Source organism: Meriones unguiculatus, chromosome 10, assembly GCF_030254825.1.
Source record: "Meriones unguiculatus strain TT.TT164.6M chromosome 10, Bangor_MerUng_6.1, whole genome shotgun sequence".
NCBI classification, from domain to species: Eukaryota; Metazoa; Chordata; class Mammalia; order Rodentia; family Muridae; genus Meriones; species Meriones unguiculatus.
The window spans coordinates 82,992,906-83,019,530 of NC_083358.1; the positions used below are offsets into that span (position 1 = coordinate 82,992,906).

At 40.0% G+C, this 26,625-nt stretch overlaps 2 protein-coding genes across 2 annotated transcripts in view; one reads left to right on the forward strand and one right to left on the reverse strand.

Annotated features, from left to right (window-relative positions):
- Usp53 (ubiquitin specific peptidase 53) overlaps positions 1–18,149 on the forward strand; it is a 66,757-nt gene extending 48,608 nt beyond the window's left edge. The window contains exons 15-16 of the mRNA XM_021661073.2: positions 13,414–13,510; positions 14,998–18,149. Coding sequence (XP_021516748.1) covers positions 13,414–13,510; positions 14,998–15,916 — 1,016 coding nt within the window. The 3' untranslated portion in view covers positions 15,917–18,149. The remainder of the gene's footprint in view (positions 1–13,413; positions 13,511–14,997) is intronic.
- A 1,586-nt stretch (positions 18,150–19,735) lies between these two features.
- C10H4orf3 (chromosome 10 C4orf3 homolog) lies at positions 19,736–21,605 on the reverse strand. Its single transcript, XM_021661072.2, has 2 exons — positions 21,264–21,605; positions 19,736–20,523 (listed from the first exon to the last, which is right to left on the reverse strand). Coding segments are annotated over exons 1-2 (201 nt in total). The 5' UTR covers positions 21,464–21,605; the 3' UTR covers positions 19,736–20,522.
- Between the last annotated feature and the right edge of the window lie 5,020 nt (positions 21,606–26,625).

A 26,625-nucleotide genomic window follows, 5' to 3' on the forward strand; every position in this document is an offset into this window, starting at 1 on the left:
CCACAAGGAGAGCAACAGAACCAAAAAATCTGGGACCAGAGGTCTTTGCAAAAACTGATACTCCAACCAAGTACAATGCATGGAGATAACCTAGAACCCCTGCACAGATGTAGCCCACGGCAGCTCAGTCTCCAAGTGGGTACCCTAGTAAGGGGAGCAGGTGCTGTCTCTGACATGAACTCAGTGACTGGCTCTTTGGTCACCTCCCTCTGGTGGGAGTGTAGCCTTGCCAGGCCAAAGAGGAAGACAGTGTAGCCAGTCCTGATGAGACCTGATAGGCTAGGGTCAGATGGAAGGGGAGGAGGACCTCCCCTCTCAGTGGACTTGGAGAGAGGCATGGGAGGAGAAGAGGGAGGGAGGGTAGGGTTGGGAGGGGATGAAGGAAGGGGCTACTTCTGAGATACAAAGTGAATAAATTATAATAATTTTAAAAATGAAAAAAGGAAAAATTTATATATATATATGATTATGAACTAATAAGGCAGTACCAGTGTCCAGAAAGATGACTTAAGTGGGTAGGCATACATAACAAAGACAAGAAAGGAAGCCATGTTTGGGCTTAATATAATTAGATACTTACAATGAGATACTACTTACCAAAATGGAAGAATAAGAAGAGGGTGAATAAAGGAAGCGGTACCATGTTATTTCTTAGTTTGTAGAGCTGATCACCTTGATAAGTGGGCTTTATTATTCAATGACGCTACAAATCAGGAAAAATTTGTGATTTGTAACCACCACATGTGGAATTGACTGCCTTATGTTTGAACATATTATTCAGGAAAATTGTAAACTGCAAAACAAGAGTAGACAAGAGCAAAGAATCTGGGTGTGAGGAAGACTGGGGGTGAGAGCCAGAGGGAAAGAGCAACTGTGGGCAGGTCTGAGTCTCAGTGGCTGGGAAGGGATAATCCAGGCGCGGTCACTGCACAGAGGAACCAGAGACCTGGAAAGCTTCAAGAGCGGCCACAAACAAAAAGTCATTAGTTATTGGTAGAGAAGTGTTAGAAACAGTGGTAGAATCTGGACACAGCGGTGGCACACGACTATAATCCCTGCACTCAGGGAGGCAGAGGCAGGCCTCTGAATTCAAGGCCAGCCTGGTCTACAAAGTGAGTCCAGGATAGCAACGGCTACACAGAGAAACCCTGTCTTGAAAAAACAAACACAAACAGTGGTGCAGTGGTGGTAGCATTGAGGGGTTTAGAAGTAAAAGACCATAATTGTATAACTTATTTTCAAATGTCCAAAGTGGTGTAAAAATGTTAATGTTAGATTATTTAGGGGACATTTGAGTAGATATTCCATGTACCAGTTTCAGTTTTTTAATCTTTTATGATCCTTTTGAAATATAATTTATGCATTTATTAAAACTAGTATTGGAATCGATTTATAACAAGTAACAATATTTGGTTTTTCTTTATCATGTAATCCTAGTGAAAGAGGAAGTTACTGACTCCTACCATTTTAGTTTATAACATCACAAAATTCAGGCATCATATAACCCAGATTAGTATACACTAAATTATTTCTATCTCTTTTTAGTACATGGTAGAAAATTTTTTTTAGATAGTTAAAGTTTCATGATACTTCTGAAATATTTAATTATATTCTGTTTGTAAATTAAGTCAGTGATTAGTTTCCTGTTCTTGAATACTTAGCATCTGTAATTATAAGTTGAAGTATGTGATCTGAAAACTGTAATAATTAAAATTGTATATTTAAATCTGACTGCAATAATGAGTGAAGATTGCACTGTCTAGACTAATTTGAGTAGTATTTCCCCATGAATTTGTTCTAAACATGGGCCTTCTTTTCAGACAAGGCATTTATTCCAATTTCTTGAATATTATATTATGGAGTTTTTATAGAATTAGTGAAAGCTGCTTGCCTTAGTATTGAGGTTTCTTGTGTGCCAGGTTTTAAAACTGGACTGTCAGATTTACAAAGAGCATGGAGCCGAATTCTTGCACGACATGTGGCTGTCTATGTCAGCAGCAGAGAAAAAATAACACATCTATTTTTAAGTTGGTTGGAATTCTGAAGTCAAACCACTGGCTTGAATGCCTGCCATGGTGATATTAAATTTTCAAACCTATTTATAAGCCCTCTGCTGCCTCCTGCTGCTTATGTGTGAATAATTAGTATAAGGAAAGAATTGGGTTTTTTGGCTTTTTTTTTTTTTTTTAGTAATTAATTTTTGTCTTTAAAAATGTTATATATTTACAAATCATATTTTTATGTATTGGGTACAAAGTGAAATGAATTTTCAATCAATATGAAATGAATAAATCATACTAATCTGTACCTTTAAGTCATTTCCAAAATTTAACTTTCTGATAATAAATATTGATTTTTTTTTTTAGAGTAACATTTATCTTAATCTGTTGTAGTTTCCACTTGAGTTTTTGAATAATCAGATTTTTTTGTTTTTAATAGACAAAAAAAATCTATTTAGGGATTAAAAGGTCACCTAAGTTAAAATAACTCAATGATTTATAAACTTTAGTTTCAGTTTTCTTTTGCCTTCTTTGTGGCCTTCAGTCATAGATCTGTTGTTCAGATAAACTAGAACCAGGAGAATGAGGGAAAACAGATAAATGGGTGATAAAAATGTCAACTAAACTATGAAAGAAAACAATTTTAAATCGTACTGTGACTTGGTAACTCCAAACATGTGGGTACTTTCTGTGGCATTCCTTTGTTAAAGAATATTGTTGTGTGGTGTAAGTGGTAGGTTATGTAGAGGAGTCAGGGCGGGAAGATCATGAATTTTAGACCTGCGTGAGCTGCATCTTTAAAATTATAAGTAAATAGGTAGGTAGGTAAGTTAGGTAGGTAGGTAACCATGTCATCTGGTGTTTAAACTAATGGCTATGTTTCATCAGCATGAGAGGTGATTAGTTGCTTGTATATTAATAGTATATGCAAATGCAAGCTCCCTGGGAGTGAGAGGAGCAGTTGCTTTCAGCTCACCCTGAGACACCTGAGTGATTTTCATGCCAGCTGCATAGCACTGGTTAAGGTTCCTGACTTCCCACAACTCGTTTCCTTAAGTGTGAAAGGGAAATTGTTCTTGTAGAACAGTTAGGGATGATGTTTTTCTTTTTTTAATTTTTTATTTAACTTTTATTAATTACACTTTCTTCATTTTGTATCCCCCCATAAGCCCCTCCCTCCTCCCCTCCCAGTCCTACCCCCCCCCCCTTTCTGCATGCATGCCCCTCCCCAAGTCCACTGATAGGGGAGGTCCTCCTCTACTTCTTTCTGATCTTAGTCTATCAGTTCTCATCAGAAGTGGCTGCATTGTCATGGTTCTAGGTTATCTCCATGAATAGTCCTTGGTTGGATATGAGTCTCTGGGAAGTTCCCTGTGTTCAAATTTTCTTGTTCTGTTGCTTTCCTTGTGGAGTTCCTGTCCTCTCCAGCTCTTACTATTTCCCACTTCTTACATAAAATTCCATTCACTCTGCCCATCAGTTGGCCATCGGGCTCAGCATCTGCTTTCACAGTCTGCAGGGCAGAGGTTTTCAGAGGCCCTCTGTGGCAGGTTCCGAGGTTGTTTCCTGTTTTCTTCTTCTGGCTTTCAGAGGCCCTCTGTAGCAGGTTCCTAGGTTGTTTCCTGTTTTCTTCTTTTTTTGATGTCCATCTTCTTTGCCTTTCAGGATGGGGATTGAACATTTTAGTAAGGGTCTTCTCTTTTGCTTAGTATGTTTAGATGTACAGATTTTAGGGGGTTTATTCTATGTTGTATGTTTATATGAGTGAGTATATATAGTGTGTGTCTTTTTGCATCTGGGACAATGCACTCAGGATGATCCTTTCCAGGTCCCACCATTTACCTGCAAATTTTATGATTTCCTTATTTTTCATTGCTGAGTAATACATTGTATAGATGTACCACAATTTCTGCATCCAGTTGAGGGGCATCTGGGCTGTTTCCAGCTTCTGGCTATTACAGATAAAGCTGCTACAAACATGGTTGAACAAATGTCCTTTTTGTGTACTTGAGCCTCTTTTGGGTATATGCCTAGGAGTGGTATGGCTGGATCTTGAGGAAGCACTATTCCTAGTTGTCTGAGAAAGCGCCAGATGGATTTCCAGAGTGGTTGTACAAGTTTACATTCCCACCAGCAGTGGAGAAGGGTTCCCCTTTCTCTACAACGTCTCCAGCATGTGTTGTCACTTGAGTTTTTGATCTTGGCCATTCTCATGGGTGTAAGGTGAAATCTCAGGGTTGTTTTGTTTTGCATTTCCCTAATGGCTAATGAGGTTGAGCATTTCTTTAAGTGCTTCTCTGCCATTCGATATTTCTCTACAGAGAATTCTCTGTTTAGCTCTGTTCCCCATTTTTTAAGTGGATTATTTGGTTTGCTGCTTTTCAGCTTCTTTAGTTCTTTATATATACTGGATATGAGTCCTCTGTCAGATAAAGGGTTAGTGATGATTCTTTCCCAATCTGTAGGCAGTCGCTTTGTTTTGATGACTGTGTCCTTTGCTTTACAGAAGCTTTTCAATTTCATGAGGTCCCATTTATTGATTGTTGCTCTTAGAGCCTGTGCTGTTGGTGTTCTGTTCAGGAAGTTTTCTCCTGTACCAATGAGTTCTACGGTATTCCCCACTTTTTTTTTCTAGCCAATTTAATGTGTCTAGTTTTATGTTGAGGTCTTTGATCCACTTGGACTTCAGTTTTGTGCAAGGTGATAAGTATGGATCTATTTTCATTTTTCTGCATGTAGACATCTAGTTGGACCATCACCATTTGTTGAAGATGCTATCTTTTTTCCATTGTATGGTTTTAGCATCTTGGTAAAAAATCAGGTGTCCATAAGTGTGTGGGTTTATTTCTGGGTCTTCTGTTCGGTTCCATTGATCCACCATTCTGTTTCTATGCCAGTACCATGCAGTTTTTATAACTGTTGCTCTATAGTACAGCTTGAGATCAAGGATGGAGATACCTCCAGAAGATCTTTTATTGTAGAGGATTGTTTTAGCAATTCTGGGTTTCTTGTTATTCCATACGAAGTTGAGAATTTTTCTTTCCAGGTCTGTAAAGAATTGTGTTGGCAATTTGATGGGAATTGCATTAAATCTGTAGATTGCTTTTGGTAAGATGGCCATTTTTTCTATGTTAATCCTGCCAAGCCATGAGCATGGGAGATCTTTCCATCTTCTCATATCTTCTTCTAATTCTTTCTTCAGAGACTTGAAATTTTTTTCATACAAGTCTTTGACTTGCTTGGTTAGGGTTACATCAAAGTACTTTATGTCATTTGTGGCTATTGTGAAGGGTGTTGTTTCTCTAATTTCTTTCTCAGCCCTTTTGTCTTTTATATACAGGAGGGCTACTGATTTTTTTGAGTTAATTTGGTATCCGGCCACTTTGCTGAAGGTGTTTATCAGCTGTAGGAGTTCCCTGGTAGAGTTTTTGGGGTCACTCATGTATACTATCATATCATCTGCAAATAGTGATAATTTGACTTCTTCCTTTCCCATCTGTATACCCTTGATCTCCTTCAACTGTCTTATTGCTCTAGCAAGGACTTCCAGCGCTATGTTGAAGAGATATGGGGAGAGTGGGTAGCCTTGTCTTGTCCCTGATTTCAGTGGGATTGATTTAAGTTTCTCTCCATTGAGTTTGATGTTAGCTATAGGCTTGCTGTATATTGCCTTTACTATGTTTAGATATGTGCCTTGTATCCCTGATCTCTCCAATAATTTAAACATGAATGGATGTTGGATTTTGTCAAATGCTTTTTCAGCATCTAGGGAGATTATCATGTGTTTTCTTTCTTTCAGTTTGTTAATATGGTGGATCACATTGATGGATTTCCGTATATTGAACCACCCCTACATACCTGGGATGAAGTGTACTTGGTCATAGTGGATAATATCTTTGATGTGTTCTTGTATTCGGTTTGCGAGTATTTTGTTAAGTATTTTTGCATCAATGTTCGTAAGGGAGATTGGCCTGAAATTCTCTTTCTTTGTTGAGTCTTTGTAAGGTTTAGGTACCAAGGTGACTATGGCTTCATAGAATGAGTTTGGTAATGTTCCTTCTGTTTCTATTTTGTGGAATAGTTTGAAAAGAATTGGAGTTAGCTTTTCTTTGAAGGTCTGGTAGAATTCTGTGCTGAAGCCATCTGGTCCTGGGCTTTTTTTGGATGGGAGACTTTTGATGACCGCTTCTATTTCTTTGGGGGATATAGGACTATTTCATTGATTTACCTGATGCTAATTCAGCTTTGGTAAAGCCAAATCGATCAAGAAAATTGTCCATTTAGATTTTCAAATTTTGTGGCATATAGACTTTTGAAGTAAGTCTTAATGATTGTTTGGATTTCCTCAGTGTCTGTAGTTATGTCCCCCTTTTCATTTCCGATTTTGTTGATTTGGGTGGTGTCTCTCTGCGTTTTAGTTAACTTGGCTAAGGGTTTGTTGATCTTGTTGAACCAGCTCTTGGTTTCATTGATTCTTTGAATTGTTTTATTTGTTTCTAATTGATTGATTTCAGGCCTGAGTTTGATTATTTCCAGCCGTCTACTCCTTTTTGGTGTGTCTGCTTCTTCTTTTTCTAGGGTTTTTAAGTGGGCCATTAAGTTGCTTGAATGAGCTGTCTCGAATTTCTTCTTGAAGGCACTTAGTGCTATGAATTTTCCTCTTAGCACTGCTTTCATTGTGTCCCACAAGTTTGGGTATGTTGTGTCTTCATTTTCATTGAGTTCTAGGAAGACTTTAATTTCTTTCTTTATTTCTTCCCTGACCCAGCTGTCATTTAGTAACAAGTTGTTCAGTTTCCATGTGTGTGTAGGCTTTTTGCTATTTCTGTTGTTGTTGAAGTCCAACTTTATTCCATTGTGATCAGACAAGATACAAGGGATTATTTCAATCTTCTTGTATCTGTTGAGGCTTGCTTTGTGACCAACTATATGGTCTATTTTGGAGAAGGTTCCATGAGGTGCTGAGAAGAAGGTAAATTCTTTTGTGTTTGGGTGCAAGGTTCTGTAAATGTCTGTGAGGTCCATTTGATTCATGACCTCTGTCAGAGATATTGTTTCTTTGTTTAATTTCTGTTTTGTTGACCTGTCCTTTGTTGAGAGTGGGGTGTTGAAGTCTCCCACTATTAATGTGTGGGGATCTATATGTGGTTTAAATTTTATCAATGTTTCTTTTACAAATGTGGGTGCTCTTTTATGTGGGGCTTAGATGTTCAGGATTATGATGTCTTCCTGGTGGAATTTTCCCTTGATGAGTATGAAGTGTCCTTCCCCATCTCTTTTTATTAATTTTGGTTGAAAGTCTATTTTATCAGATATTAGAATGGCTACTCCTGCTTGTTTCTTGGGTCCATTTGCTTGGAAAGTTGTCTTCCAACCTTTTACCCTCAGGTAATGTCTATCTTTGTGCTTTAGGTGTGTTTCTTGTATACAACAGATTGCTGGGTTTTGTTTACATATCCATTCTGTTAATCTGTGTCTTTTTACTGGAGAGTTGAGTCCATTGATGTTGAGAGAAATTAATGACCAGTGGCTGTTAGATCCTTTGATTTTGATGTTGGCTGTGGTCATAAGGTTGTGTGCTTGGTTGCTTTTTGTTTTACTGTAGTGGGGTTATTTATTTCCTGTGTTTTCTTGAATATAGCTAGCTTTCTTGGGTTGTATTTTCCCTTCCAGTGTCTTCTGTAATGCTGGATTTGTTTGTAGGTATTGTTGAAATTTGTTTTTGTCATTGAATATTTTGTTTTCTCCGTCTATGAGGACTGAGAGTTTTGCAGGGTATAGTAGCCTGGGCTGACATCTGTGTTCTCTTAGGGTCTGCATGATATCCGTCCAGGCCCTTCTGGCTTCATTAGTCTCTGTTGAAAAGTCAGGTGTGATTCTAATGGGTTTGCCATTATATGTTACTTGGCCTTTTTCCCTTGCAGCTTTTAGTATTTTTTCTTTGTTCTGTATACTTACTGTTTTGATTATTATGTGGCGGGAGGATTTTCTTTTCTGGTCAAATTTGTGGGGTGTTCTGTAGGCCTCATGTATTCTTATTGGCTTCTCCTTTAACTTGGGGAAATTTTCTTCAATGATTTTGTTGAAAATATTTTCTGGGCCTTGGAGAAGGGAGTCTTCTTTTTCCTCTATACCTATTATTCTTAGGTTTTGTCTTTTCATATTGTCTTGGATTTCTTGGACGGTCTGTGTCAGGAATTTTTTGGATTTAACATTTTCTTTGACAGATACATCGATTTCTTCCATTGTATCTTCTACACCTGAGATTCTTTCTTCCATCTCTTGTAGTCTGTTGGTTATGCTTACCTCTGTAGTTCCTGTTTTCTTCCCTAAATTCTTCCTCTCCATTATTTCCTCCATTTGTGTTTTCTTTAATCTTTCCAGTCCTATCATCAGGGCTTGATTTGTTTTGTTTATTTCCTTCACCTGTCTGATTGTATTTTCCTCTTTTTCTTTTAGTTCCTTCAACTCTGTTTCTTTTACTTCTTTCAGTGATTTAATTATTTCTTCTCTGAAGGCTGCAAACTGTTTGGCTGCATCTTCCCGTATTTCTTCACAGATGGCCATAATCTGCTTGTCTTTAACTTCCTCCATTTCTTTACGGATAGCCATGATCTGTTTGGTTTTATCTTCCTCTAATTCTTTATGTATTTTATTTGTTTCCTCTATTATCCTCTTCATCAGCATAGATGAAAGGTCATCTTGATTTTCTATTATGCTGCGTTGTCCAGGGCTGTTCGCCCCTGGATGGCTGGGTTCTGGAGATGCCATATTGCTCTGTCTTTTGTTGGTTGAGCTTTTATGCTGACCTCTACCCATTGGGATGTTTTAGGTGTTGGCTGTTAGTTTCTGTGCTTCCTGGAGTCCTGAGGTAGGGAGCATCCCCTTGGCCGGAAGATGATTTTTCCTGAAGGAGTCCTCCTCTGCTTTTTGGTTATGGTCACTGTATGGCCAGTGTTTCTCAGGAATTGCCACTGCTCACCTCAGGTGTATAGCCCTGAGTCGTAGCTGTGGTCTTTGTTATGTGGGGGGGGGGGTGCGGGGGGGGAGGGCTCTCCTCTTATCCATAGAAGTTCTCAAGACAGCTGCCCCACTGCTGGGTTTCTCGTTATAAATTTAGTGAGCTGCTACTGTTGTTACAGTTTTCCAGGTACAGTCCTCTTGAAGAACCTGCTGATTCCCTAGCTGTGGGGTTTTCTCCCAACAGGGAAACTCAGTCTGTTATCCTGGGGCACACAGTTCTGTCCGGGAAAGTGAGAGGAGTGCCCAGCAAGTCTCTGGGCCTGGAGAATGTGCAGCTAGGTTGAGTTGGCGCCTAGGGGCACTGCTCTGGTCTGGAGGCTGGGTGCCTCAGTCTGGACCGGAAGCTGTGTGTCCCTGTCTGGGATGTCGGCTGCAGGCACTGCTCTGGTCCGGACGCTGTGGGTACAGCCCTCTTGAAGGACTAGGGATTCCCACAGTTTTGTCAGTCTAGCTAGGGATAACTGGTTGATCCTTGGCACAGTATCTGAGGGCTGCTGTAATGGCTCTCTGGCTTTTATAGGTCTGAGGATGCAGCTGTGTGCCCCAGTGCCCTAGGGGTACTCAATAGTGGCGGCTGAGCACAGCGCTCCTGCAGCATTAGAAAGCGAGAGCCTAGAGTCTGCGTGCGTGAATCCAGAAAGTCTTTTGGTGCTGGGTGTCCTGAGCGTTAGACCTGATGATCCCCCCCGCTGGGGGTTTCCTCCTGCCAGGGACACCCAGTCTTTGCTTTGGGGACCGCTGTTCTGTCTGGGGTGGTGACAAGTAGAACCCACAGGCACAGACGCCGGCCCGTGGCTCCGCCTTTCTGGCCTTTGAGAGCCTGGGCGTCTGCTTAAATTGGGTAATTTTCCCGAGACCTTTTCGGGGTGGTGGTATCAGCTGAGTGCTCTGAGATCAGACCAGCTGTTTCCCTCCCTGTGGGTTTGCACCCAACGGTGAAACTGAGTCTCTGGTGCCCTGAGGCCCACAGTTCTATCTGAGGTGGCGAATCAGGCCCGAGGGCAGGGCTCTGTGCAGGCGCCTGAGTCCCAGGCTCTGGCTCCCGGGCTGGCTCCTGGGGCACCCGCAGAACCTGAGTCTTTTCCAGGGGATGTCTGGGTGACCTAAGGTCGATCCCAATCGTTTCCTGCTCCATGGGGTTATCTCTCGACTGGAAAATCCAGTCTGTGATGTTGTGGGCCCACAGTTCAGTCTGGGACAGTGACCAGATCACGGTGGCGTGTAGCTCTGGGCTGGCGACCAAGCGCCTGGCAGAACCAGGGTCTCTTCCATGGTTTAGCCGGGTGAGTTAAAGCTGATTGAATCCCCCACCGTGGGGTATCCTCTCACCTGAGAAACACAATCACTTGTGTTTTATGGCCACGAGTTCTGCTTGCTGGTCACTGTGCCGATCCTGCTGTGCTGCTGTTCAGAATGAGAGTCCTCCCGGTGCCGCCATCTTGCCAGGGATGATGTTTTTAAGAGAGAACACTGTTGTCAACTAGGACAGGAAAAGTGGGAAATTTTGTGTTTTGGAACATCTTTATATCCTTAAAAGAGGATTGATCTCCAGCAGGATTTTATCTCTGAGGATTTTATAAGCACTTCCTATGCTAATGGTGGAGAAAAAAATTTTTTTTAAGTATTTATTCTCTTAGAGAAAAGTCTAATGCATGTTAACATAAACAAGACTTCTTTGGGACTGAAAACCAAGCACCAGAAAGATGAAAAATGGCAAACATAGATAATGGGTGGGGGAATGTTTGATTTATTTAAAAAGTGCTTCCAGAGCAAAGAGTGAAATGAAAGGTGTGAGTGGCTGTACCACCGGCTGCCGCCTTTTAGCAGTGCACGCGGATTGCTGTGTTGGTCCCAATGTATGAAGAAAATCCAGCTTCACACAGAGAGCAGTTGGAAAATGTCAGATTTTGTTGTTTGTTCTCGACATGACCAGCACTCTTTTTAGACCATACACACCATCCATAGTTTCTTCAAGGATAATTGCAATTTAAAATGTGAAACCAGAATAGGTTTCATCTATTCATTAAAATCATTGATACTGAAACTTTAAAGGGGTATTTTATCTGAGCATGATTTTGTAATATCTACATGGTCATTTGAACGGAAACTGCTTTGCTAAGTTACTCAAATCTTTAAGATGTTGATAAATTATTTTATAGCTATGTATTAATATATCACAAATACGAGTATTAGGAAGCTGCAGAACTGATTATGGTAGATACAAGTATTCCAAAATTTTACTAAAAGCTTAAATTTTATCTCTGACAAAATCACCAACAATCGTTTTGATTTTGTGTGCATTTGTGCACACGTGGATGTGGAGGTCAGAGGACAACCTCAGATAATGTTGCTCATGCACTGTCAACCTTGATTTTTGAGTTAAAAATATATCTCAGGGTTGTCTCTTTCTTACCTGGAGTTCTCAGCAGCTAGGCCGGGCAGCTGGCCAGTGAGCTCTAGAACTGTACCTGTCCCTATGTCTGCATGTGCCACTAAGCCTGGCAAACTGAGCTCCTTCTCGCAAAGTGAGCTCTTTACTGATTGGGGTATCTCAGCCTAGCAGTTATTTTTTCTTCAAGTGACAGATTCACTTTTTTTTATTTTTTTTTTATTTTCAAGACTGTTTCTAGCAAAACCCGAGTCTCAGTACCATGCTTTGTCATCAGGTAAAAATGATTCCATGATAAGATCAGATGATTCAACCCAAAACTCAGTCCTAAAAATGCTTTTTAAAACAACTATTATACTTGTACATGCTGCAACTACACATCTAGTTTTCTCCTAATTAAACTACATACAATAAAAATATGTAAGCTAAATCTGTACAGTGAACGTATTATTCATTGAAATTTTTATTTTTGTTTTTAACAGTACAGTGTGTGTGTCTACACACACACATGCTTGACATGCATGTGCACATACTGGCCACAGTCCACATGCGTGAATTACAGAACAACTTGCAAGAGGGAGGTAGCTCTCTCCTTCTAACACTTGGGTCCCAGGGATTAAACTCATGTCCTCAGGCTTAGAGGCAGCTTGCCGGGACTTCACTGAATTTTTGTTTTTAAAACCACAAGTGTGTGGCAGTGACTAACAGAATACATGTAAGCACAGGTTCCAATTGTTGTTGCTTTGGTGTTCAGAAAAGTTCATTAATTCCAAAGTTACTTTTGTGTTTTGGTTATAATTCTGTACTTGTAGCTTTATTGATGTTTTCCTATCTGCCTTAACTCTCTTGTGCAGTCTCTTGACATTCAGATCTTCAGGTTCATCAAACATTTGTATCAGAAACCAGAATGCTCTTAGGTAAACTGCTATAAAAATGCAGGTATCTGAGTTCCCTTTCATCTAAATGTATAATTTTTATCTTTCAGTCTTGAATAGAAGGTGATAGTTATTTTTATTTGAGCTATTTTAAAATGATACTGATACACAGATACTTTAACCTGAACACATATTGTTAAAGCCTGTCGAGTAGGTAGTCTTCCAGGAATAAGTGTTTAGAAGAAAATAGAGGTAGAGCTGTTACCTTTTATATGATACAATATTGGGTTTGGGGTACTAAATAGTTTTTAAAAGAAAAGGTGAACTTTTATTTTTTTAAATTTAGTGTTCCTTAGAAATAACACATCAGATTGTAAAGTTATTTTTCATGTGCCTTTAACATTCAAAACCTTTGTATCATTAAAATTGAGGGTAAATGAAGTCACACAGGACACAGTATGAGTCATGGTCAAGAGTGTGGACATGAACTTGGGCATGGCTCAGTGGTCGAGCCCATGCCTGTTGTATAGAAGGCCCTCACTTCCACCCTCAGCACAGGCTTGAATTATACAGATCTGGTTTTGCATTAGCTACCTAATTTATCTTGAGCAAGTTCTGCATGAAGATTATATTCCTTAAAGCTTGATGTACGTAGCTTGATAGAAGTTTGTCTTCTGTGCTGTTTTAATACCATCCCGTTATTTTAACTCAGTTGATGTCTCTAAACATTCCTGTGAGGTAGGTAAAATGGATTCTTACAACATAAAGGAGGCAGTGTAAATGGTTAAGAGGTCTGCTTAAAGTTAGCTTGTCTTCAGATGCAGGGTTTTTCCACTGTCAGGCTTTATAGTAAAGAGGAGGCAGTGGGGAAGTACGCTTGACCAGGAACAACACTGCTCTGGGACGGCTGACGCCCTGAGAAGAGGGAGTCTTGCATAAAAGGATTCGTTAGTCAAGGGGAAGGGGGGCGGGGGCTCTTACCTTCAGTCATGATGACGCGTGCACTTGTTCTTCACTGCCAGAAGAGTTACATATTTGTAGATAGCTTACATATATGTAAACATGAATAGGATAAATTCTACATGATCACTTAAATAATTTTCTTTTCCTTCCCTGTTCCCCCAAGGCGTTCGAAAAGCAGCCCAGGCCTTGGAAGCAGGTGACAGACATCTCGAGCTTCACTCAGAATCACATGTGCAAATAAAAAACCATTTGATAAAAAGGTAATTGTAGATATTTAGAAATAGGAACATTTCAGTTTCTAAATCCATGTATAATGGGAACTCTGGTAGATTACATGTGAATTTGTAATCTGAAAGCATTACAATGCTTACTTTATTAAAATTATTTCACAGCATGTAGACCTAACAGCAGAATGCCTATAAACTGTTGGGTATGGTACTTGATTATTTTAATACACTTCCATATATACTAGGAGCATAGTAATGCCGATATCCTTACCTGCAGATGCCTAATGCCTTTTCCATCTTAACTAAGCAGTTGTTTACTCTGTAACACTGACTTTTGCAGTTTGAGGTATAAACAAAACCAGCATTACTGATTTTCCTCCTTCATGGTCTCAGTTCTAACTGAAGCGGTTAGAACATCAGCCTGGTCTCCAAGTTCCCTAAGTCTAGAACTTGAAGGAACTTAAAGAAAGAATTTCCTTCTTGGCATGACACAGTTGACACCATCAATCACTGTGCTTGCACTGTGAAGCCGGTACTAGGTGAGCACAAGCACTGTAGGTGAGCAGATAGGACTCAGAAACAAATGGAGGACTGCAAAGAGCATGGCTCATATCCTAAATAGAATGCCACTTAGTTCTGTCCAATTTAAAACTGAATTAATGATTTTAGGAAGTTTTTATTTGATGATTCATACTGCAGTTGGGCTTGGGTAACTAAAATCATGAATAATAAGGGTCTACTATATTTCCAAAAAACAAAACTTGGAGTTTAGATAAAGTGACATATACAAAGCAGTGGAGCTGAGATTTTGTCATAGTTGTATCAACTGAGCCATTTTGTTGTCATTAAATTCCAAATAATACATGGAACAAAGGTAGCTTCACCATAGGAGAAAATAATTTTATTTCTCTACTGCAAAGTTACGTTCTACCTCAAGACAGTCTTAATTAAGATTAGTGCACTGTCCTGCATTATATGTCAGAATTTAAGTGCAGAGACACTCCACTGCCTATATATATATATACATATATTCACACACAAATATATGTACCTATAAACATCGTAATCTTGGTAGGAAATGAGATATTGAATTATTTGCTTTCAACATTTTCTTTAAATGATACGTTATATTTTATCATAATAAATACAATTTCAGTGTTTTTAATTTGAAATGAGTTTCTAAGTTCACATTTTTAATTAAGAGGAATGTGACTTGGGGACTGGATATATAGTGACATGGTAGAGTGCCTGATTAGCAAGCATAGGCCCTGGGTTCAGTCTTGTCCCCATTTCTACCTGTCATACAAAGAAAAAACTAATGACTTTTAAAGTGATAATGTTTCTAATAAGCATATATGTACTATTCTGGCATATAGATTCAGGATCAGAGAGAACTGAAAATGTTAATGGCTACAAAGTAGCCCCCATTTCTACTGCTGTGTTCAAACCACAAGACAAAGATTTCATTTCCCTGTGTGGTTATTTCACTTTATTTTTTTATTTTTATTTTCAAATTTCAGGTCACATATCAGTGAAACCAATGACAAGTTATTTCCTTCAACCAACCCACAAACGCTTAAGGACCATATTGCAAGAGAACATGTCTACCAGGCAAATGAACAGAAAGTGGAAAAAACAAATGGGGCTAAGTTTTCTGAGTGGTGTAATACAGAAGATTCTGAAGGAACAGGCTTGCCATTTCATGTTGATGACAGTTCTGTGGTGGGGAAGAGAGTCAACAGCAATGAAACAGTCTTACCATCTTCATTGTCTTCACATGTGAGAACTACTGGGCTAAAGCCTGAAACTGGACCCCTCATATTCTGGCCACAGCAAAACATCACAGAACAGTGTTACTCTGAGAACTCTCTATCCAGAGAACATAAGCCTCAGTCAGCCTGCAATACTGATAGTAGTCAGATGCCAAAACTTCACTGCCACCGTTCACCACCCCCTTTGCCACCAAAGAAATACTCTACAACCAGTGTGCCACAGGTAGAGAGAGCTGGATTTATACCTGGTGTCAGACTTACAGAAGCATGTAGTGCTAACTCTTCCAGTTTTCCAAAGCACAGCTCGAGTACAGCCTCCGGAACAAGTTTAGAAGGGAGTGTGCACATGATCCACGAAAGAGATAAAGAAACTATTCCGGTGAAGCAGCATGCTGCCAACAGCTACCCCTCCAACTGTTCACCTGATTCCCAGGCAAACTCAAAAGCAGTAGTCAGTGCATTCTGCCAACCAGATCAAGACTCTAGTTCTGTGTGCCCAAATGAAACAATTTCACTGACTACCTATTTCTCAGTTGATAGTTGCATGACTGATACATACAGACTGAAGTACCATCAGAGACCCAAGCTCTGTTTTCCAGAGAGCAGTGGCCATTGTAATAATAACTCACTATTTCAGACTGAGCAAGTAGAGGGATCCATTACATAATGGTCATCTTGGTTCACCCTGCCCTTCTGAACAGAGATACAAACCCTGGAATGCATTGTAAGATAAATGAGTCAGCCATTAGAAATACCAACTGACCAAATCTAAGGATATATAAAACAAAAACTTGTATTGTGAAAATCAGTCAGGTTAACCTGATAAATTTTTATGATCAATTTATCCAATATTTTAGAAATTTCCTTTTAGTGGTCTTGGTATACCTTGAAAAGTAAGGGAGTATATAATTTAATTTATTGTATGTAACAGTTGAGCAAACACCATGCCTCCTGTTATTTGGCTGTAGATGTGTAATTATCATACTAACTAGTATTTAATGTTGGTTGGTGCATTTTGCTAATTAAGAAATGCAGTGTGTCTAGGGAAAGCAGTATTTGCTTTTAACAGAGCACTTTCTAGTGGGTAACCAAAGATGGCTCTACCCACATGCTTTTGACTTCTGTGATAGTCTAGTACATATGATCATTCAAGTGTCTTAAAACTGCCCATGGATTTCTTATGTTACCATCTGAAAAGCATTTGCCTTAATGATCAAAAAATTTTTAATTAAAATCTCAAGGTCATAAAATTTATTTTGTTCCTAGAACTTTTCAGAATATCTCCTTAACATAAATTAGCCTTTGTAATTTGTACTCAAATATCTCAGTCATATAAGTTAAAAGTAAAAATATAGTAGTATATTATTTATCTTGTTAAATTGTTTTATAGCTTTATATGAAATGTGAAAGGTCTTCCCTTTGGTTTGATTTACTTTAGGCTGCTAATAACCAGTGTTACAAATTAACATTGGACTTTCTTATTGGGACTGTCACTACTGCTTTGATCACTTAAAGATTGCTAAAGATTGTCAGTGTTTTTACTGTTGAGGCTTCCAAATTAAATTTCTGCCTTTATATAAAGGTTTAATGTTAATGAAATGTCAGTCATTCTTTTTCTTTTTTTCTCTTAAATAGTAACTATCTCCACTACCATCAAGAGTGGAGTTTAATTATACTAAAAGGGATTTTATTATTATGTTGAAAGTAAATTGGCTGAATTGCCTTATTATTTTATTTTGTAACATTTATAATATCTTTAAATGGGCAAGGTTCATAATCATGACTTTAAAAATCAGTAGCTTGACAAGGCCCATAAATTGTTAAAACCCCAAAGTGTATTTAAGAAAAGTACTTTGAGATAAACTGAAAATTGATTATAAAAGTCTGAATTCACACTGTCATCAGTTCTTGGCCAAATATTGTTTTTATTGTTCTTTTCTAGCACAATAGTTGGTGATCATTACTTTATATTTTCTTCAGGAACACTTGAATATCAAAGTTAAAATTTATCCTTAAAGCTTATTTTTTAACAGCTTTTAATATGGAGAGTTTGTAAATAATGTAAAGTTTGTAAAGTTGTATTTGAAAAGTCAGTGTTTATAGTTCTTGCTTTTATAACGTTGTAAAATACTAGAAAAGAGCTTGTTATTTTTAATAGCTTTTAAAAAGTTTTTTAAGTTTTAAAAAAAAATCTATTTGGTCCATATTTCCTATTGGGAATGTATTATTTGACATTAAACTAATTTCTGAATTTTACAGCAGTTTCATAGATGTCACCTTTTCAACTCAGTTCAGTTTGCAAACAGAAATGTCATTTCTTATTTTAATACACTACTCAGTTAAAACCCTCTGTATTATGTAATATTGACTGAAGTAGAAACTGATCATTTGTTGATTCAACACAGAATAGATTCAGTACTTATTGGCTAATTAATTGTGTAAATTCCTTCTTCTCTGGTGCCTATTTTTAACCAATATTTCCTTGTTATAAGCTTGTAACTTCTTAATGTAATCATGTTTCAAATAGTTATCTCCAGAATATTATATTTTCATGTGAAATCAATTTCTTCTAGCTCAAAAAAAAATTGAGAAATTTAATTTCTTTGTATTTATGGACTGTGGTCTCCTTCCACACATCACACAAATAATGGGAAACATTTAAAAAAATTAAAGATCACAAAATGTTAGCCCAGGATGTTCCTAAAATTTAAATCCCAAAGTCAGAACCACAGCTCTTAGAGAAACTGGCAACTGTTCTATAGATGGCAAGATGTCAATGATTTAGACCATGAATAGAAAATCCTGGAACAACTACACAGCTTTTTGGGTTGAAAACAGCCTTACACAATTTGTAATGGGTGCATAGGACTGCTTTTCAATAAAACTTTATCAAAATCAAATCTAGATTACATGTGATTTTCATGTGTCATGAAATTATTTTGTTTTCCAATCACTTTAAATTATTAAAAAAAGAAAAGGAGAAGAAAGCCAGCAGGGCATAGTGGCCCACACTTTTAATCCCAGCTCTTAGGAGGCAGAGGCAGAAGGTGGATCTGATTTCGAGGCCAGCCTGGGCTGCAAAGCTCTGTACAGGGCTGCATAGTGAGGCCTTGCTTCAGAAAACAACATGAAATGTAAAAACAAAAGAAAAATCCATTCTTGACTAAGAAGCCTTATGGAAAATGTTTGGCCTGATGCCCACGCTCTACCCTGTCACAGTTCACCCTCATCAAAAGTGACTTCCAAATGTGGCTTGTGTTTATGGCCTGGTATTTGGAGCTGTTTACACCCTGTAACTTGCAGTTAATGTCTCCCTAAAAACTTCTTCCAAGTCCTGAGCCAATTCAAGTGCAACTCTCAGAAGCTACTACTTCACATTTAAAGGCCAAGTGTGAAGCCACAAAGGAATTTAACAGGTCACTCCTGCTGTCATTGATAGGAACAAATCTGCAGCTTTCCTTAGAGTTCCATTTTGATGTTTTTAGTAATTTTCAAAGTATGAGCATCATAGTTTACAAAAAAAAAAAATCCTCAATGCAGCCTTTGTGTTCTTATGTGCCAATTACAGCTATCTATTACTGTGGCAGAGTTCTTGAAAGGGCACGGTAGGAAGGTAGGTAGATGGATGGATGGATGGATGGATGGATGGATGGATAATTTAGCGCAAAAGCACGAGGGATTATCTTACATAATTGAGGCTCAGGAATCTCATGTAGGCTTAAAGCCTAGGAAAGCTTGAGTTCTAGCCAAACTGAGGGACAGAGAACCAGGGAGAATGGCCAGTCTGAGAACCGGAAGAACTAGAAGTACTGGGAACAACTGAAAGGCTGGTAACCTGGCCAATAGGGGAAAAAAGGTCAAGAAAAAGGCGGGATTAGAGACTTTATTAAGTACAATTGTACAGCTACAGTAGACATGACAGTAAAGTGAAAGGCTTTCATATGGAGCTCCTTTAAGGGGAGGAGGTATTCTGCAGAGGCATCAAGGCAGTGGTTCAATGTCAGGGTACCCTGAGCAGTCCCAGATGGGGCCCATCTTGACTAACACAGAGTGAAGACCAGTGCTGCTTGGAGACAAAAGCTATGCTCTAAAGCCAGCTTGTCCAGAAGATGCTACTGTTTTGTTCTGAGCCCAGAATAACTCAGCACAGCCTTCATTCATCAGGATGGTATCCACACAAATAGATGGGCTGGCAAAGAAAATCTGCCTTCTATTTTCACCCTCCATCAGGGATGTAACCTTTACTATTTTCCAGCATATTAGCTTTTCTTCCCAAAACACAGACATACACAGGAATGATGTTTTGCCATCTGTCGTGGATCCCTTAGCCCAAAGTGACTCAAAAATTCATCATCATACGATCTCCAAGCTGATAGTTGTAAAAAGCTGGCTTGGGGCTCAAGAGAATAAAATGCATGTGTGAACTAATGGCAAGCTATTAACCTTCCCACTCTACCACCAGGAAACCCAGTACAATCAAATTAAATTCAGTGTTATAAATAAACGTTTATTAGAGAAAATTAGTAAGCAGTACAAATTGGATCCCAGAGTGTGGTAACCTCAGTCTCACCCCAGCCCTCTAGTACACACGCTTCAGTAACTCTTTGCAAGAAAAGTATCCAGGCAAATGCAACAATATCCTGAGGACATAACTGTTAACAGTTTACCAAATGTTGTGACTTTACCCCAGGCCTGGATACTCAGGCAGTTCACATGCAGGGAATGGCACTAAAACCAACAGTAGCCAATTTCTAATCACCCAGGTCTTATGATGAAAAGGAATGGATTCCAAAGAGCTTATAGTGGCTGCTTTGGGACTGGGGCCTTTCTGAGTAACTGCTACTTTCTCCAACCATAGATGATAAATATTTTAAAATAGCATATTTTTAAAACAAAAATATTCAAGAAAGTAAGCTTCACAAAGATAACGGTTTTTTGGCTGATTTTCACCACTTTGTACAAAATGAAGCCTGGCTAATAGTAAGGGGCCCACTACCTGTTGGGTGAGTAACTTCTACATTAATTTCCCTTAAGTATTTAAGTTACAGACATTATTAAAATATATGTTATATATATTTCAGATAGCTACAATCATTAATTCAACCATTATAAACAGGTTTGAAACACATGGTACTATTTGGGGGAGGTCAAGGGCCTAAGGAAAGGTTAGAGGTCTGGAATTCAGCCGCTGGAAGTCCTCTTTATTCAAGAAGTCTGCAGAGGTGTTTCAGGATTCACTCCAGAAGCCACATTCTTGACTCGCAGCAAACCAGTCTGTAAAAACCAAACACTTGTTTCCTTTCTGCTGATTTTGACATTTAGTGAGAACCTGAACATCTACAGTGCTAGTCATTCTCTACTCCCTGCATAACTTACATTGATAAGGAAAAACAGAAGGCCTAGATTATTAAGTCGTGAATTTTTTGCCCAGAGGTGAAAATGTGAACATTGAAAGAAAATAAATAATAAATCGCTGTTCTTGAAACATCTATCTACCAAAATGGCTTAACAAATGATTTTATAAAATAAAATAAATAAAATAAAAAATTCTTATCCTTTCAGCATCCTATCATCCTCCCCATCCAACCCTTTCTCTGCCTCCTAATTTGCTACAACATCGAAAACATGAGCCGACGATAATAAACATATCTGCATAGGCTGTATGACAACGTTGGGACATGTTAAGTTTATGGCCTACTTTTTGCTAAACATACTTTAAGCCCGTGCCTAATGCCCAAATCACTTTTAGATATAGTCACACGTTATCTGCCACACGCTCCTATTTACTTACTGTGGATTCTAATTATAGATAAAAGTTTATAAAAGTTAACTTCAGTTCCTTCCTGGGGGTGCAGGAACTCAAGACACAGCAAAAACGAGAAGCCAAGTTTCTTCCACACCCCTCTTGACAGTGCAGTGACAGGGAAGTCCATTTTGGCTCTTTCACCCAACTCGGCCGCCTCCCCGAGAAACCTTGAGCAGTCGCCCACCCCGTGAGCACTCGAGACACTCACCAGGGCAAGAGGTACACGATGAGGAACAACACCAGGTCGAAGAGAATGAAGAGCCAGAGATCCAGCCAGTAGGAGTGCTTCGGAAGCCCGTTCGTCCCGGACTGCGGTCGCTCATCTTGGCTCTGCTTCCTCCCAGCTCCCCTCGAGCCCCTCCGCTCCCGGGCGCCGTCGGACCCCGACGCCGCCTGGCTCACGTCCATCTCCGCCTCGCTGCAGCAGCGCGCACCTGAGAGCCGCTGGGCTCCGCACTCGGGCTATGGCGGAACCAGACCACGCCTGAACCCTAACGCCGCCGCTCCCCCGAGCCTAGCAACCAACTCCGGCCGGCCCCGCCCACCGCCGCGGGGCTCCGCCCCTTTCCCCGGCGGCACGCAGGCGCCCTGCCCGCCTCGCCGACCACGCGCAGGCGCCCTGGCCTTCTAGGACCTCGCGCGCGCGCGCCTCGCTCCGCTTCCCCGGGAACGCGCAGCCTCCCCGGGCTGGTCCCGGGAACGTCGCGCACGTGCCCTGTGCCCCGCCCTCGCCTCCCCGTTCGACTTCCCCGAACTCCTGGGTGGAGGTGCGCCGCCTCGCGTGGCCCCACGGGCCACACGCAGCGCGTAGGTGGTTTTCGTGGTGTCTGCCAAGCGATGTCACGACCTCTCTTCCCTCAGGTAATGCCTGAGCTTCAGGAACCGCCAGCCCTCGATTCCAAAGTCGTAGCCTTCCGTAAACGTGGTTTATGACTTTGTTTGGTAAAACGATTAAAAACTTAATGAAATCGCTTCCACGTTGGAATATGCAGTTGACGGTAACCTAAATCTGTGTTTCCAGACCATGGCCATTCAAAGTGGCTCCAGAAAAAAACTGTCTTTTTCCCGTTAAGACGAGAACTGTAATTTTTACATAGACAATACAGAGGTTGGTTATGGCCCCAGCAAGAATACTAATGGAAAATGACTGACAGATACCGCTAAACTCTTACATTTCAAGTATTCTTTTTTTTGTTGTAGTTGGCCCTAAATTTTATTTATGAACTAATGCAAGACATTACAGACCAACGGGTCTTAATCTTCCTCCTCATCCTGATTAATCTCGAAGTAACGCAACTCATAACTCTCTTTGCTGTCGGAGACAACACCCAGTGAGACTGTTCTTCTTCACATACTTTTTGGTGAGCTGTTTCAAATACCTTTTGGAGAAAGTCACCTCAGAAGTGACAGTGACCATGCTCTTGCTCTGTTCGATGGTCACAACCCCTCTGCCAAGATTCACAACTTTCCTGTTCACCTTGATTCTCTCCTGGAGGAACTGCTCAAAATTGGCAGCATCCATGATTCCCTCTTCCACAGGATGGGTGCAGTCAAGGATGTGATCTCAAGCTATTTCACAGGATCACTTAATGTTGTGCCCCATTCTCCTGACCCCAAAAGACCACCACCAGGAGTCATCCATTGCAAAACACATGAGGATCTTTTTATTACCAGCTACATCTTGGGCTCACACACCCTCACCACAGAAGTGGTAAGAGCCAAGAGCCTCGTGCTCAGGTTAGTTGGGTGATTTAAAGAGTCCAGCCTCTTCCAGCATGCCCACAGCAGGGGGATTCCTGCCTGGCAAGCATCTATTGGTCGAAACACAAAAGGGGATGCTGCATTTTGAACTGATTGGCTATACGAAGGTCTCCAAACCATTAATGGTCTGGCTTCCCTTGTTTGGCTGCCCTAGGGGAGAGGGGCTGGTTTCCTAGCAACTGTATCTCTAGTGGGCAGGAAAAGAATGCAGTAAGGCTATTTCTTCCCCGAAGGTGGCTGGACATGTCTCCACCTGGCTCTCCTTCATTCAGGCTTGTGCTTTAAACTTTAAAACAATACCCACTAATTTTTAATTCTTTGGTCTGTCATTTACATATTTAGAAAATTGGGCAAAAAGAGTAAATTATCTAAAGTTACTAAAGTAGCCATAAAGAGAACTTCAAATTCACTATCTTAATGCTGTTATTGTACAGCTAGCTAGCTGGGCCTCAGCTCACCACTGCGTCATACAAAGGAAGACAGCACACAACTATAAAGAAAAATACTGTATCTTTTGCCTTGTAAATTATGAGAATTAGAGATTACTTAGATTGTGCTATACACAAGATTATCTGCTATTGCCAGGCTCAGTGACACATGCCTGTAATCCCAGCACTCAAGGAGGCAGAGGCAGAGGCAGGCAGATCTATGTAAGTTTGAGGCCAGCCTGGTCTACAAAGTCCAGGACAGCCAAGGCTGCACAGAGAAATCCTGTCTCGAAAAAAAACAGAAAAAAAAAAAATTTAAAAAGAGCATCTGCTGTTAACGGGTTAGAAGTTCTTTGTGTTTAATTGATATTGAGTGCTTATGAAAGTTAAGAAACATAAGTAAACTGCTGATTCTTCCAGAAGTAGATCACATGTCCCTGGCAAGGTAAAACCAGCTTTTTCTGATTATTGACATAGGACTGATAAAACTTGAAATTAATAAGATGGAAGTTGCCTGACATAAGGTGAAAATTTTTTGAAATGTTTACAAGCATCCCTGGCATTGAGTTGAGCTCCATTGCCTGTGGAGGTGCTGTTCTTCTTGCTCTATCCAGGCAGGAAGGATATTCTTTTCAAACATCCTGGGCACTGAATGAGTGACATCCATGGGATAGTAATTAATGCTAATAGAGAGAGCCGTTTACATTAAATTCAGTTGAAGGATACCTCACTACTTCAGACTTAGGTGTGTTGGCTCTTGGTTACTCTTCATAATAGAAATGAATGCAAAGTATGTCGTGGAAGGAATTTTCTATACCAGTTGGTTAAAAGCTTAATTTAAAAAAAAAAGAAGTGTAATTAATAAAGAATTTAAAAAAAAGAAAAGAAAAAGTAGGAATGGCAACATGGCTTAGCTAGTAAAGGCATTTGCTGCCAAGAGTGGTGACTTGCATTCAGTCCCTATGACTCACATGGTGTAAGGAAAGACCTGACTCCCACAAGTTCCCCATTGTGTTTATGCAGGAGCATGGCCATGCATGTGCGTGCACACAGAGATGCAAATAATAATAATGATGATGCACTGAAATCAAGGTATATTGTCATATATGAGTTCTGTATTTCCCAAGCCCCCTGGAGCCTTAGGACCTATACATTCAAGGGAAAAATATATACCGTATGTTGAATTGTTTCACTGCTGCTACAATCAAACATAGCTGTCTTCCTGATATGGCATAATTAATCTCCTCTGGTCTTTTATCTTTTCCTTCTTTTCAGATTTGGTACCTTTCTTAGTCACCATTTTATTTCTGTGAAGAGACATCATGATCGCAGCAACTCTTATAAGAGAAAGCAGTTTAACTGGGGACTTGCTCACAGTTTTAGAGGCTTATAGTCCTTTACCATTGTGGTGGGGAGCATGGCGGCACACCATGGAGCAGTGGCTGAGCGCTACATCCTGATGGAGAGAGAGATTATACAAATTCTATTGCCAGCATAGAAAAAAAAAATGCATGAGGGGAAAAGAAAACGTTGTTCAACATGTCTTAGTTTGCCGGACTGGCTCAAACTTCTACAATCTGATGCCAGGCAGTTTATTTTAGACGTGTTTAAGTACAGTACATTTTTAGGGGAAAAAAAGGTTTTCTCGTAATAATTATCCCAATACCATGTACACAGTAAAGCGTAAGGCATGACTACGTGGAAACTCCTTTGCAAAGTGCTTGTGAGGTCTTCTACCAGGAAGATGGGTCCTATACTTATGGGCATAGGGTCTGCTATGGACTCTGACTGAGTTAGCATAGATGTCAGCAGCCTATAAAATACATGTGACATTTCCCCTAAGGGTAGATTCTATTGACCAAGAAATAAAGCTAAAGGTCTAGGGAAGGAGAGTCTGAGATAACATCCTGGATGATTTTGTTGAGACCTGATCCTGAAGATAGCAAAGGTCACCAAGTCATTAACAACATCCATTCCCAGCCTTCTGGAAAAAGATGTACATTTTCTCCACTGAGGACACAACCCTGTGTGATTACAATTTCTGGTTTCTCCAGTGCTTTTCTGTGAGTACTCCTGCTCTCTACAAAGGAGAGGAAGAGAAGGAGAGGGGGAAGGAGTGATGGGGAGCCAGAAAGGGAGAGAGAGGCTGGGCCTTGCTAGGTTTTTGAAACCTCAAAGTCCACCCCCAGAGACTCATTTCCTCCAGCTAGGCCTAATCCTTCTCAAATAGTACCATTTCCTAGTAACAAAGTATTCAAACATATTAACATATGAAGGCCATTCCTATTCAAACCATCACATTACTACCTGTCCCACCAATAACCCCATTGATTGGCACAGTTATTTATCTGTATTTTGGCAATTCTTTTCATTATTTTATCATCATTATTAGTTCATGTATTGGGGATAAGTTTTCTTAGTCTGAGAGCAGGCAGCATAATCATCATGTGTAAATTGCAGCTTCTCTCTTATCTTCTTCCTCTGAAACAGCACCCATCCCTATACCCAGTTATTAATCTGCTCCACCCTACGCATCCACCCTGGTGCCTTTGCTTTAGTCAGCTGTCTTCAGTTTAGTGCATCCCTTTCCTTTCAACAGCAGTGATTCCCACTACCTGTCTAACTCCTGTACATCTTCTGAGGACTAGTTCAAGTGCGTCATAGTTTCCCTCACTGCAATTCACTTTGGCAAAAACTTCCCAGGACTTCGTTAAGCAACTTTTACTAGATAGAATATTTAGTCAGAAAAGCAGAGGGTGGGGATTTGGGCAGGTGTCTGAACAAATGCTACCGTGAAGGAGCCAAAGAGACATGGGAAAGTTGTCACATAACAGCACTTGCTTCTCAAGTCCACATCAACTGTCCTGTAAGGTACATCCTGTATCTGCACAAGACGTTAATTAGATTGAAATCCAACACAACCACTATCAAATGAAATCAAAAGTCAGCAACAGAAGGAAAACTGAAAAATTAACAATTACATGAAAATCTGGCATCCTCGTAAGCAACCAGTGTGTCAAAAATAAAATAAGAAAAAGTCACAAGGTGGGTGGCTCAGCAGGTGAAAGCATTTTCAAGCCAAGGGAGCCTGACTACCTGAGTTACAGACAGTAGAAAGAGAGCCAACTTCTAAATACTGTCCTCTGGCCTCCACATGTGCGCATCATACACAACAACAATAATACATATTATTTTTAATTTGAAAGAACTTAGCATGTGGAGACTACAAATAAACTGAAAATATGATTTAAGGTAGACTAGATGGACTGCAGTAAGAACAGTGCTGTGGAGGAAATGGCTGTCTATATATAATTAAAGAAAAGCCTCAGGTTGATGCCTGTCTTTATGCTTTGAGGGGAACCAAAGGCTGTTGCAAGGGCT

What these genes read in the sequence shown, in the direction of transcription:
- C10H4orf3 (XM_021661072.2), bottom strand. Translation starts at nt 21,463, where the DNA reads ATGGACGTGAGCCAGGCGGCGTCGGGGTCCGACGGCGCCCGGGAGCGG.